The sequence below is a fragment of the Pundamilia nyererei genome, unplaced genomic scaffold (assembly GCF_000239375.1).
Source record: "Pundamilia nyererei isolate P.nyererei 1_Seehausen unplaced genomic scaffold, PunNye1.0 scaffold00142, whole genome shotgun sequence".
In the NCBI taxonomy this organism is placed as follows: Eukaryota; Metazoa; Chordata; class Actinopteri; order Cichliformes; family Cichlidae; genus Pundamilia; species Pundamilia nyererei.
The window spans coordinates 497539-510147 of NW_005187543.1; the positions used below are offsets into that span (position 1 = coordinate 497539).

The 12609-nt window shown below is 39.8% G+C and overlaps 2 protein-coding genes across 3 annotated transcripts in view; both read left to right on the forward strand.

Moving 5' to 3' along the window:
* Nucleotides 1-1336: 1336 nt before the first annotated feature.
* LOC102200045 (ethanolamine-phosphate cytidylyltransferase-like) lies at nucleotides 1337-11605 on the forward strand. 2 transcript variants are annotated; one of them, XM_005744338.1, is made up of 13 exons: nucleotides 1337-1650; nucleotides 7061-7149; nucleotides 7565-7726; nucleotides 7835-7901; nucleotides 7985-8069; nucleotides 8146-8187; nucleotides 9150-9282; nucleotides 9410-9492; nucleotides 9571-9648; nucleotides 9748-9813; nucleotides 9902-9967; nucleotides 10067-10155; nucleotides 10358-11605. In XM_005744338.1, exons 1-13 carry the CDS (start codon nucleotides 1514-1516, stop codon nucleotides 10470-10472), a joined length of 1212 nt encoding a protein of 403 aa, XP_005744395.1. In that variant the 5' UTR covers nucleotides 1337-1513; the 3' UTR covers nucleotides 10473-11605. The 2 variants fall into 2 exon arrangements, with proteins under 2 accessions (XP_005744395.1, XP_005744396.1); XM_005744339.1 differs by lacking the exons at nucleotides 1337-1650; nucleotides 7061-7149 and adding an exon at nucleotides 6992-7018.
* Nucleotides 11606-12253: 648 nt separating this feature from the next.
* Nucleotides 12254-12609, forward strand: part of LOC102200516 (guanine nucleotide-binding protein G(o) subunit alpha-like) — a 10741-nt gene continuing 10385 nt past the window's right edge. Inside the window, exon 1 of the mRNA XM_005744340.2 lies at nucleotides 12254-12445. Within this exon, the coding sequence (XP_005744397.1) occupies nucleotides 12407-12445 (39 nt within the window). The 5' untranslated portion in view covers nucleotides 12254-12406. The remainder of the gene's footprint in view (nucleotides 12446-12609) is intronic.

The following is a 12609-nucleotide window of genomic DNA, read 5'->3' on the forward strand; positions in this document are numbered from 1 at the left end:
CCCCCCCTCGTTCTAATCAGTGAAGATTGTTATGGTGGTGCATGTGAGTTAACTGCAAAAATCTCCATAACCATTAAGACTTATCAGAGTTGGTGCAATCCCAGCTATAAGACAAATACTTGACACCCTTTCCTACCCTGATTGAAACATTCAAATCAGCTAAAGATGGAAGCCAGGGTATTGAATATAATGAGTAAAACTGTCTTTCAGGAGCATGCACCTGTTCAGAAATGTGTGGGCTTGGGTTTCCCTCTGCTGGCATATCAGTGTTAAAGCCTCTATATGATTTAACTGGGTTTCCCCCATAAGATGACAGCACTTCTAAACAGGAGGATTTCCCAGTGTTTACCAGGCATATAAAGTGAAGTCATTTAATTATGCAATGTTTTACAAAACAAATTTAACTGAGAAAACGGGAGTATGCTATAGACTTTGAGCACTTTGTCTTGTAGCCTCGTTACTACTGTGGTGCGGGGTAGGTGGTTAGTTTCTGTTATAACCCAACTATGTATATTAGGAGCACTTACAATCTAATGCATCGCTTCTGTAGTAAATCTTTAGCCATCCACCCAGGCATACATCTGTAGGTACTGTTGTGAAAATCTGCTGACAGTGCTGAGACCTTTATTGATATACTGCCCCTGCTAAATGAGCTTGGACAAGTCATTAGACACAGTACAACCCACAGCTAAAATCATCAAAGTGGAATGAACAGATGACACCATGACAAATATAACAGCTGTAAAATGCAATATTTAGCGAGCTTGGATGCATAAGGATAATAAGGAAAAAGAATTAGTTGAAATTTGAGTAAACTACAGATTTATGAAATCAGATGGTCGTATTTTTTAATAAAATTGGCTGCTATAGCTTATTTAAAAATGTTTTTTTTATTTTAATGGGGAAAAAATAAAATATTACAGTGTCTACAAAATCTTTTAATCCTTACCTTTATTATTATTATTGTTATTTATGCAGAGATAATTGTGAGCAAAACAAAGTGTACTGGAGATATAGAGCAAAGCTTATCATGACCTCTCCGCTCATCAAAGACGCAGAGGCTGCTATTTTATATTGGAATCCAGATCTCGTCACCTGACGGTGGAAAACGCCGCTATTATGTAACAATGTGTCGGACGCGGCACCATCGTACGATGAGACCTCTGTCAAGTGAGCCTCAATAAACGTGGAGCTGTGAGCCAGACTTTTCAAAATAAAACCAACGCGCAGCGATGTGACACACCGGGTTTTATTAATGGTGTTCCTTTCCTCTCTGGTTCATCCGCGTTTTTGATCAGCTTGACGCAAAGGTCGTCGTGCGTCTCTGCGTCGCCGGTAGAGGAGGCATTGGCGCAACGCACTACTGCTGCTGCCTCGCCGCTGCTGATACAGACACCGGCTGCCCTGCTGAAACGGGACACGCACGAACCGACACGGTCCGGTAACCGCCTCATTTGACGAGAGTCCGTCTCCCGCTCCGGGCTGCAAATTCAGCACAGTCAGCACATCCACAATGATCAAGAACGGGCATCACCACAACCATCACCAAGTGAACACAGCAGCCGGGAAAGACGCAGGCACGACCCCGGGCGCTACAGCTTGCAGTCCGGAGAAGAGAAGGCGAAGAATCCGGGTGTGGTGCGATGGCTGGTGAGTTCTTAAATGCGTGATGAAGATACCACGGCATTATGGTTATGCTCACTGTTTGCATCGAGCACGTTTCATTGGATGTGGCAGCATTATACCTGCTGCTGGACAGGCCTGCTGCAGGTTACAGGACGCTCACAGCGCTGCTGCTTCATTCTTCACTGGTATCAGCATGCACACAACTTCTTGAGTGGGGGATGCTGCTTAAAGTGTATATCCTGCTATCGGTCAATCACGTCATCATGCCCAGTTTTAGTGCTCTACTCAGTAAGGACATTATTAGAACATCAGCATAGATGTGATCTTTGCAGCTGCCTTTGCTCATAACCATTTAACCGTGACCAGAGTCTGTAGAGTAGTTCACTTTATGCTGGATTTTGAAGAGGTCATGTGAGAAGCCAAGAGGACAAACCAAAGTAGTTAATTGATTACTATTTTATCTACTTACAGTTTACTGCGACTTCCTATCATTACTAGGTGTATTTACTGGTCTCGTAGCAGCGACCAGTTGGTATTGATCTTACTTTCATTTTAAAGATTTTTTTTTCTATGGAGTAGAAAAATAAATTGTGTGTGTAAAGTATTAAATGGCAAAAAGAGGCAAGTGAAGAGTTTCTCTGAGAAACCTGAAGAATTACGCTTATTACAATCACATGTGCCTTAGTTTGGGTAAGAGGCAATTAAAAGAGAAACATCCCAGGACACTTATCCTTATCTTGACTCGGAATAACTGTAACGCCTCCTTAATGACATCTGTAAAACGGGGTGTCTGCTTCGGTGTGACGTAATGGAATAACAAAAAATCATATCTGATTTGTGATATCACTATTTGTGCATTCTTTGATGTAATACAGGTAATGGATTCATATGATCACAGATATGAATTGTAGCTCTTGTCTTGCAGAACAGCAAACATGTACATGACAGGACAAAGTTCGATTTTTGCTTGCTCTGCTTCTTTAGCTCTAATGTCACACTTTTAAATATGATATATACAGTATACAGTACACAAACAACAGTCAGACTGAGAAGTAAAACAGTAACTCTGGTTTTAAATAATTTAATTAAGCTGGTGGTGTTAAAATATCCAAGTAAATCACTTAGCCCTCCAGTAAGAGCAGCTGAGCTCTGATAGTCACAGTTAATTGTCGTAACCAGTCATGCAACGAGCACAGAGGTGTTCAGTGTGAATCTGAAGTATGAAAATGTTATTTTAGAAGCACTCATGGTTGTTGGTCAGCCTTTTAGTATTTCAGACATGTCACCTTGGCACTTTTCGGTGAGCTCACAGTGAAGCTAACTCCCCTTCAGAGCATGTGCTGGGAATATCTGTTTGCCATCGCCAGCTCAACAGAACATAAAAAGTTGCATATTGATTGCTGAAGGTTTCTTTAGTAAAAGACACATTTGGCATTAATCCATACTCCTATATAACTATGGGTGTATTAGAGGGGTTATAGACTTATCCATGTCCATCCCAGAAACAATGGATGCAGATGGAATTTTGTTTGTGGTTCTCGTGGAATTTGAAAAACTCGACAACAGCCCAGCCTTTTCCATTCCATTGACCTCCGTGTGAAAAAAACGTGGCTGTTCGCACCAAGGTCCGTAGCTTAAGAATAAACAGGGAGCATATTGAACTCTGTATTGAAGTCAGAGTTCTTAGAAAATGTGATAAAATGTTTAAAAAGAGCTGCAAACATTAGCTGATGAAGTGAAAATATTTCACAAGAAATTTCTCATGTTAGCTGTTGTCACCTCCGCAAATGTGTGAAAATATAATGAAAAAAAAAGCCATATGATGAAGGTGTTTGTTTGTAGTTGTAATGGGCATTTTTCACTACACAAATAGCACAATTAACTGAGCTTGCTGTCAAATGTCTCCACTGGTAGAAAGACCAAACTTTGATGGTGTCATGCTGCGGCGGCAAAATAGATGTTTTGAGTTTCTGTGTATGAAGGCAAGGATTATGGTGGCTTTCTCTTGTAGAAATCCTGCCATTTTTGTGTAGCTGTTTGATGGTATGTTGCAGAATATTTGGGATGCCGGAATATTAACCGGTGGGGTGAGCATGCACAGAGAGCCAATGCCAACAGAGCTCTTGTCATTAACCCCCTTAACCCCTCCAGCCCACACCTGCTCAGGCCGTCCACAGCTTGTGCGGCCGTGCCTCTCACTGAGCGCATTGTTCCCCGAAGGCTGACTGTACAGTACATCGCCATGTTCCTACTGATATCCTGCTGTGTCAGCAACTTGTGAGGAAAAAGTCCAAGGAAAGTGCACATTCAATTCAACTGCTGAGATATTTCTGACCCTGCACCGTCTTCTTCTTCCTTTTGTTTCTCTGTTCTTATTTGTCACCGTGAAAGAAGGTGACCGGGGCTAAAGATCAATTGTCAAACAGGCATCATCAAGGAAGAGTGTAAAGTCTATTTCCACTATCTGCTGAGGTACAAGCAAGACTGTAAAGTGGTTATTCAAAGCCTTTGTAAAGTACTGGTGTGTTCATTCATCCCAGGAGTATCTGAGACTGTTGGTCCTGAGAGATAACCACTGAATTTTTAATCAGTCAGCCTCATAAATTGTAATCAGACGTTTACATACACTCATCATGGGCATGGATGTCAATTTTGTTAATTTTGTGGATTTAATGATTTCTTTGAACTTTTCTTTTTCCAGCATGTAATGATTGTACACTATACATCTTTAATTATTTATATTTTGGGCACCAGATGACATTTATTTCATACTTTCTATGCATGTATGCACACATGCAGGTCAAATATATACATAAAGCCCCACTAATATTTGGCTAAATGTCCCTCAGCAAGTCACACGTTAACCACATGCTTCTGGTAGCCATCAACAAGTTTCTTCTATAATTGTGGTTGGAGATTTGATTACTTTCCTTGACAGAATTTGTAGAGTTCATTTAAATTGATTGGTTTCTTGGCACAGATCTGCCTTTTAAGTCTAGTCCACAAATGTTCAATAGAGTTGAAGTCTGGGCATTGGTAAGGCCATTTCAGAAGCTCAGTGATAGCCTACTTTATTCTAAAACAAGTTTTGATGTGTTTAGAATCATTATCCCGCTGGAACACTAATTTGTCCAAGTTTCAACCATCTAGCTGCTGAGTTGAGATAAAGTTAAAGAATTTGGAGGGAGTTTTTTTCATTATTTTATTCAATTTGTGCAATGTACCAGTACCACTGGCTGCAAAACACCCCCTGAGCACGATGCTACCACCTCCATGCATGAAATTTGGTACGGTGGTACTCATCTTTACTCGTCCAAACTTACCCTGTCATTGTGGCCAAATAGTTCAATTTTTGTCTTGCCTGATAATTAACCGTTTCTCCAGAAGACATTTGGAGAAGTAGATTAGTCATCATCACTGCAGCTGCTCACATAGAAACATGCCTACATGAGCAGCTGCAAATTTAGTTGAATTTGAATTTTTTCAAAAGAAACTGCCTGTTCTAGTGAAACATGTTCACTAACGAGAAGTTAATAGGTCTTGACTTGTCAAGTTAAAAGACATTATAGAACCTTCAGTACCACTAATAAGTTATTTGATTGTATTTATACTTTTGACCCTGTGTTGACCCAACTCTGAAGTCATCAAAAGTCTATGCTGTATTTTTCTACCCTGGAAAAAAGAACTGTTCAAAGAAATTATTAACAGCTCAAAATTAACATTCGTGTCCATACGAGTGAGTGTATGTAACATATCTCCTCTCATCCACTGTGGCATTAGAGTCCATTTAAACCAAAGGAAGATGATGATCTTTACAGATCCACTATTTTCTACACTTTTGTACAGAGATGTTTGTTATTCATACTGAGAAGCTTAGGTGCAGTTTGGGTGTCTCCTAACAGAGTACACTAATTAATATTTCATCATCCTCCAGTGATACGCTTGATGATCCACTCCTAAAAAATACAAGAGGAATATGGTCGCATGTTATAAGATAGTTTAGCACCAGTAAAAGCATTATTCCTGTCACTGTCCGGGTCTCAGTTTTCATCTCATATCATTCACCTCCAAATGCTCCCGTGTTACTTTCTCACGGCCGGTTCTGTTCCTTCAGCGCCTGCACACGTCGATCCTGTTTCCGCAGATTGGTAGCACATGACACAAACACAAAATTAATTCCTGATGAGTTTTTTTTTTAGTGTGTTTGGTTTTAGTGAGCAGTGATCACGATCAAAATTCTGGTTACTTTTTATAATTTCTTGTCAATGCTCAGTGCAGTGCAGGCTATTCGTAGCCTAGCTATGTAGACTGACATCACAGAACAACACGGGATCTGTTTCTGCCCTGGTGGAGCTGTTTTCTTATTGATTTTTTTAGGATGAACTATTCATAGTGCTGTTCTGGGATTTCCTCATGAGAATGCAAATGTGTAATACAATAGTGTAAAAAGTTTATATAAAATACAATAATGTATGCAATCTGGTAATGGGAATGTCAATCTATAACTGATAGTCTTTTATTGTGGAGGTTTTTGGGGGGATTACTGTCATGCAGAAACATTTAAAAGTTGCCAAACTAATTATTGCTAACTATTGCTTAAGACCCCTTTGGCTCAGTAGAAGCTAAACATAAAAAAAATGAGGAGCGGCTCATTTAACGTACTTTAATCTTAATCCACCTCAGTTCATTTTCTGTGTTACCTGCAGTTTCCTTCATCAGAGTACATGCTTACTCCGTTGTTTATATCAGCGCCAACATATCGCATTCAGAGTAGATCAGAAAGAAAAACAGGATGTCAACAGTTGGCAGTAGTGATAGCAATGGAGGCCTAATGCCCATCTGTTCTCGATCACTATGCTAGATTACTGTGTTACAATCTTAGTGTCCAATATGTGTTAATCTAATTATGTACAGATGGCATCCTGCAAGGGGAGGAGAGAAGAGGAAGCGAAACCACACACCCACTGACATTTTGTTTGTAATTTTTGAGACTTTGATTAAATGTGTTTGTGGTTGATACCAACTGATTTATATTAAAAGAACCTTGTAAATGTATAAATACATACTAGTATTTTTTCAAATGTTATAATCCATGAATTAAAACTTCTTTTATTAATGCGCTTAATTTCACTTTAATCCGGAGGGCATAAAGACGATCCAAAAAAAGATTCAAAAGATAGTCAACATTGTTGTTTTCAAAATTAAAACGATCACATATTTATCTGGTTCACCAAAAAGTTCTTGGCTTACTTGTTATGACGAGGAATAATAAAAGAAATACGGTATTTTGAAGAGGAGTTATGCAACGAACAGCTGCCAGATCTTCTTGCTCTAATTCAAGCTTGATGCTTTACTTCAGTCTATACACCGTACCTACTACAAGGGAGCTTTTGTGAGTAATCATACTCTTCCTTCATGTGTTTTTCCTTTACAGCTATGACATGGTACATTACGGCCACTCCAACCAGCTGCGGCAGGCCAAGGCCATGGGAGATTACCTCATTGTTGGAGTACACACAGACAGTAAGGCTCAAAATAATGTACACATATATGTGTCCCTTACACATGTACATGTGTAACAGAAATCCTCTGTCTGCATTTGTTATGCATATTCTAGCTTATACTATGCATTCTGCTATTTCTCCTTACCATAGCACCTGCAGGGCTTGTATATCTTCCTCAGTCCTGTCATTACCAGTCAGGCACCAGCTGCATCCACTGCACTTGGAAAGAGTTGTTGTGACAGTAGCAGGGCGCCTTAGCTGTGCCCCACCCTCCTGTGGTGCACAGAGTGCACTGGGGCACTCTGACATTGTGATAACACAGAATGCCTTGACGGTCAGGGCCGGCACAGATAGCAGCAACCTTTCTTTCAACTTAAGAAGAAATGCATCTGCTGCGAGTGTCTCAATCACTCTACTTATTTTTTGTTTGCAAGGTGAGATTTCAAAGCACAAGGGTCCCCCAGTCTTCACTCAGGAAGAAAGATATAAGATGGTGCGGGCCATAAAATGGGTGGACGAGGTCGTGGAAGGAGCTCCTTATGTCACCACCCTCGAGACCCTCGACAAGTACAACTGTGACTTCTGTGTGCACGGAGGTATGGAATATCATCACCCTACGCCCTTATTTAGACACGTAGCTGGAGTCGTAGGCAGCTGTATTTCCCTAAAGTTTAGAGAAGAACTCATGTATGCTGTTCTTTCAGACGATATAACATTAACTGTGGATGGAAAAGATACATATGAAGAGGTGAAGAAGTCAGGACGGTACAGGTGAGTTTTCCTTTCCAAATAAGCATAGCCAGGGTGGGATGTTTCTTTTTTTTAAAGTTACATACTGTGCCGTGATGTTACAGGGAGTGCAAGCGAACCCAGGGAGTTTCAACAACAGACTTAGTTGGCAGGATGCTGCTGATGACCAAAGCCCACCACAGCAACATTGTGAGTATCACCAGATTCTCTCTGTATGAGCTCAGATCAGAATACAAAGCTAAACTTCTCCTATCTGCTGTTTTAGGACACTTCAGACTATCAGGAGCACACAGATAACTTTGGAAAAGTAAGTAAATTTTCTACTTCATTTGATGGTTTCCTTATGAGCCAGTTCATATCAAAACTTCAGCTCAAAGTCAAGCCTTTCAGCTGGGTGTGTTTGACCAAAGATTGCTGGCTCTTTGACTTCCTCTTACTTAACTGTTTTGTTATTTAAGTAGCAAACTTTGGTGTTTGGACCAGATGTCAGAGATAATTAAATAAAGGTCTTTGATTTAGGACCCACTTTGTAATCAAGTGGAAGGCCTTTCCAGTCAATACTGAATGCCACTTCTGTTCTTTGGATGGGGAAAGTAACTCAGAGCCAGCATGCTGTGGCTCTAAACGGCTTCAAAGAAATAGAGGGTCTCTCCACATTTAAGAGTGGAAGAGTAATGCTGTGAATTTGGCGAGGAATGAATAAATGCATTCTGGATTTGTAGGCCTGCTATTGACCAAAGGTGACATTGACCACTTACACCACTGGGTGGCAGTGATGCAGCACAAGTTTAATTCTGGTCTCATATGTAGGGGCAATGCTCAGTTTAGTTCAATTCCATTTTATTTATATAGCAGTTGCCTCAAGATACTTTATGCTGTAAGGTAAAGGACCCTAGTGTCTTATAGGAAAAAAAATTCCCCAAATCTGACTTGTCCTGTCAGCAAGGTGATGGCGAGAATGAAGAAGCCCCTTTTAACAGAATGTGATCTGTTCTGAGGAAATGCTCAGGACGTCACAGCAGGCTCAGCCTATAGCAACATCTACCTGTAAACGTTATCAAAAGAACAAGTTTAAGCCTAATTGTAAAAGTAGACACAGTGTCTGTCTGAAAATTTCAATTCTGCAGTTGTAATGGAACCACTGAAGAAAAGGTAGCATCAGAGAAATACTTTCTAGTCCCTGTTAATACTACCAGCTATACTGAAGTAAATCTGTTGTATTCCTACTTGTCACATTACACTTCTTTTTCTTCTTTCTTGATTGACCAGAAGGGCCATAGTCCCTGGACAGGGGTGTCTCAATTCCTTCAGACATCTCAGAAAATCATCCAGTTTGCCTCAGGCCAGGAGCCTCAACCTGGAGAAACTATAATCTATGTGGCAGGAGCCTTTGATCTCTTCCGTATCCTTTGTTAACCTCACAATAATTGCTAGAATTTATTATACACCAACCTTTTTTTCCCTTTAAATCCTAAAACAGTTGCTATGCAATAGTATTTGGAATACATTCCTGACTAGTCTCCTACCAGACATTGGCCATGTGGACTTTCTGGAAGCCGTGCATAAGCTTGCAGAAAAGCCTTACATTATAGTGGGGCTACACTTTGATCAGGTCAGTATTTCTATATCTTTGTGAGACATTTACTGCCTCCTTTTGAGATTTCTCAATGCTTGCGTTCATATCATTCAGGAGGTGAATCGCTACAAAGGGAAAAACTACCCCATCATGAATGTCCACGAGAGGACTCTCAGCGTCCTGGCTTGTCGAGTAAGTTCTGTTTAAACTTTATCAATCAGCACAGAACAATGAAAGTTCATTGATTATAAATCTATGAATTGTATTCTTTTTTTTTTTTTGTTTCTACAGTATGTGTCAGAAGTGGTGATCGGTGCACCGTTTGCTGTCACAAAAGATTTGCTGGATCATTTTAAGGTACGTGCACACGCTATAATTAACTTTTATCACTGCATAGGTAACAGGAAGAAATAATACAGTGAAACACGTGACTTAATTTCCACAGGTGGATCTCGTTTGCCACGGAAAGACAGAAATATATCCCGACAAAGATGGATCTGACCCTTATGCTGTAAGACTCCCACAAATATGCTGCGATTTTTTATTTTTTTTTTATTTTTATGAAAACACATATATAAGTGTTTACTTACAGTTTTTCCTTAATACTCAGGAGCCCAGAAGAAAAGGGATCCTGCGCACTGTTGACAGCGGGAACAGCCTCACTACGGACGCCATCGTGCAAAGGATAATCAAAAACAGGTAAAACAATCAGATGTAGTAAATTTATCGTACATGTTGATGCAATCATGGTACCTTTTAACCTGGAGTTAGTTAACATTTATAGTTACATTAGTTCGATTAACGAGCAGTCGAACAGGTATACCTAATAAAGTGGCCAATGAGTGTATATTTGTTTGAAACTAGGCTTACTATATATTACTTACACTTTCCCTTGACTCAGGTTGCTGTTTGAGGCGAGGAACCAGAAGAAAGAGGCCAAAGAGATTGCAGTAATCGAAGCCATGAAGAGACTAGAGGAGGAAAAGACTAAAGAAAGAGCACAGGCTGTGCTGTAGGCACCTCCAGCTAACAGTGACATATTCAACTAATATAAACTCATGTACATTATAATCAACCCTTTTGTAAGTGCTATGACACCCTCCACACGTGATCCTGGCTAAAATCAGTAGTCTTAACAGCAGCCCCTTCTTTGACGAGGGTGGCGTAACCTGCTGTGGGATCATCAGGTATTAATATAGTGTGTTACGAGGGTTTGTTAACATGTTCTGCATATGCAATTATATGTTTGTGTCAGTCAACAATCGCACATGCAAATGATAAGATATATTCAAAGTTTGGAGGAAGATGTCACTATATATTCAAATGTCTATTTTATGTCCTTTTTAATTCTCAAAATACTTTTTTCCTATTTAAAAAAAGGCATTTTATCTTATTTCTTGGGCATATGCAGTGTGAGATCTTGCACTGTCTTGCGATGTGATTTGATTTGTCATTTCAGCGGGACAGATGCTGCTGTTTAGCCCAGCAGTGGGCTAGCCTCACAACTAATCGATTACACTGTGTGTGTCTGTGTGTGTCTGTGTGTATTATAAAGTGACCGCAGGCTCATGGAGGACGCTGAAAAACACTAGAGAATCAGGAGATAAATCTCATTGCTTCTCTTTTCTGTACATACCAGATTCTGTTTCAGACAACACTGACTACTCCGGAATTTAAAGAAACATTTTCAATTTAGTTTTTTGTTCCGTTTCTTTTTCGAAACTTAAAAAATGCACATAATTGAGATCTGAACTGAACACCTGGACTTTTGTGTGCAGTAGCTCTTTTTTTTTAACCAACACGCTACACATTTATTCTAATATACTGTTTAAACCTTTAGCTTTCACAGTATAACTAGAAGACTATGGCAGATGCTCAGAGTTGTTGAGTTGATCATGCAGTCTCAATTTAACGTCTGTCTCTAGATCAAACAGGATTAAATTATATATTTTTTGTAGATGTATATTTTACTCGCCTCCTCTCCATTAATTACTGTATAGATGTTTTTGCATCGTTTCAGAAACATAATGATATGTCTGTATGTGTGTTTGGAATGTATTAAGTATAGGCTATAATCTTTATGTTACATATGCTGCAGAAACCGATTAGGCTGCAGTATATTATTGCTGATAATAAGAATTTATTCTGAAAAGCTGTTTGCTGTCTTTTTTGTCTTTCATGCACACTGTGTGATTTGTCTTCACCTCTAATTTGATTCCTTAGTTTAAGAGGCGGATGATGAAGCCACACATTAGTCACATTATAAAAAGGGTAGAGTTATGTTTTGGACACAGAAGTGACCTTTGATTAGAGAGACAGAAGGAGATAATCTGATCTTAATTTTGCCACATCTGAGTCACACAGAGTTCGCTAAATGTCAAACCGTTAATTTGAGATTATTAATAGCAGCTGATTAGCGCACAGCAATGTGCTGTAAGCTTTCAAAAAACATGTTGTGGAAGAAAGTTTGATAAAAACACATTTAAACTGGAGGCATGAAGCTGAAATAAGAACATGTTCTAATTTCGATCATTACTAATTACGATGTTTTAAAGCAGGAGCGGACAATTCATTTTTTCAAAGGTCCACATGAGAAACTGGGACTGCTGCGGAGGTTCACGACAATAAGTCAAATGTGCTTAATTTCATCTTTGTATAATCTTATAAGCCAAACACTCATTTCTCAAGTGGCCTCTTGGGAAAATGAACAGCTCACCTCAGCCTTAAAGGAATACACCGCATACAGGTCAGTACCTATAGCTTATTTAGTTGGGTGTAGCTCGTGACCCTCTAAGAAAAAGCTAGCATGAACGCGGCGCGCATTCTGAAAGACAGAGGCACGCACGTGGCCCTAATTAAAGCCAATTAGCCATTCCGTTTGTTTTTATCACCCCAACGAAAAATAACTTCGGTTTATCACCATCCCAGAGTGACCAGCAACAACGCAGAGATGTTTTCATGTCTAAATGTGCTGCCAGCCCCACTGCAGGTGAGTCATCGTTTCATTTAAACAACCTCAAGACCTCTTAAAAATAGAATATACAGTCATTGGTTTGACCTATTTAGACATTTGGCGGCAGTGAAAGTACTTTCTTCTGCTCCTCTTCTGTTAGCTGAACTGCGATTACTTATCCTAAAGTGACCCCCCCCCCC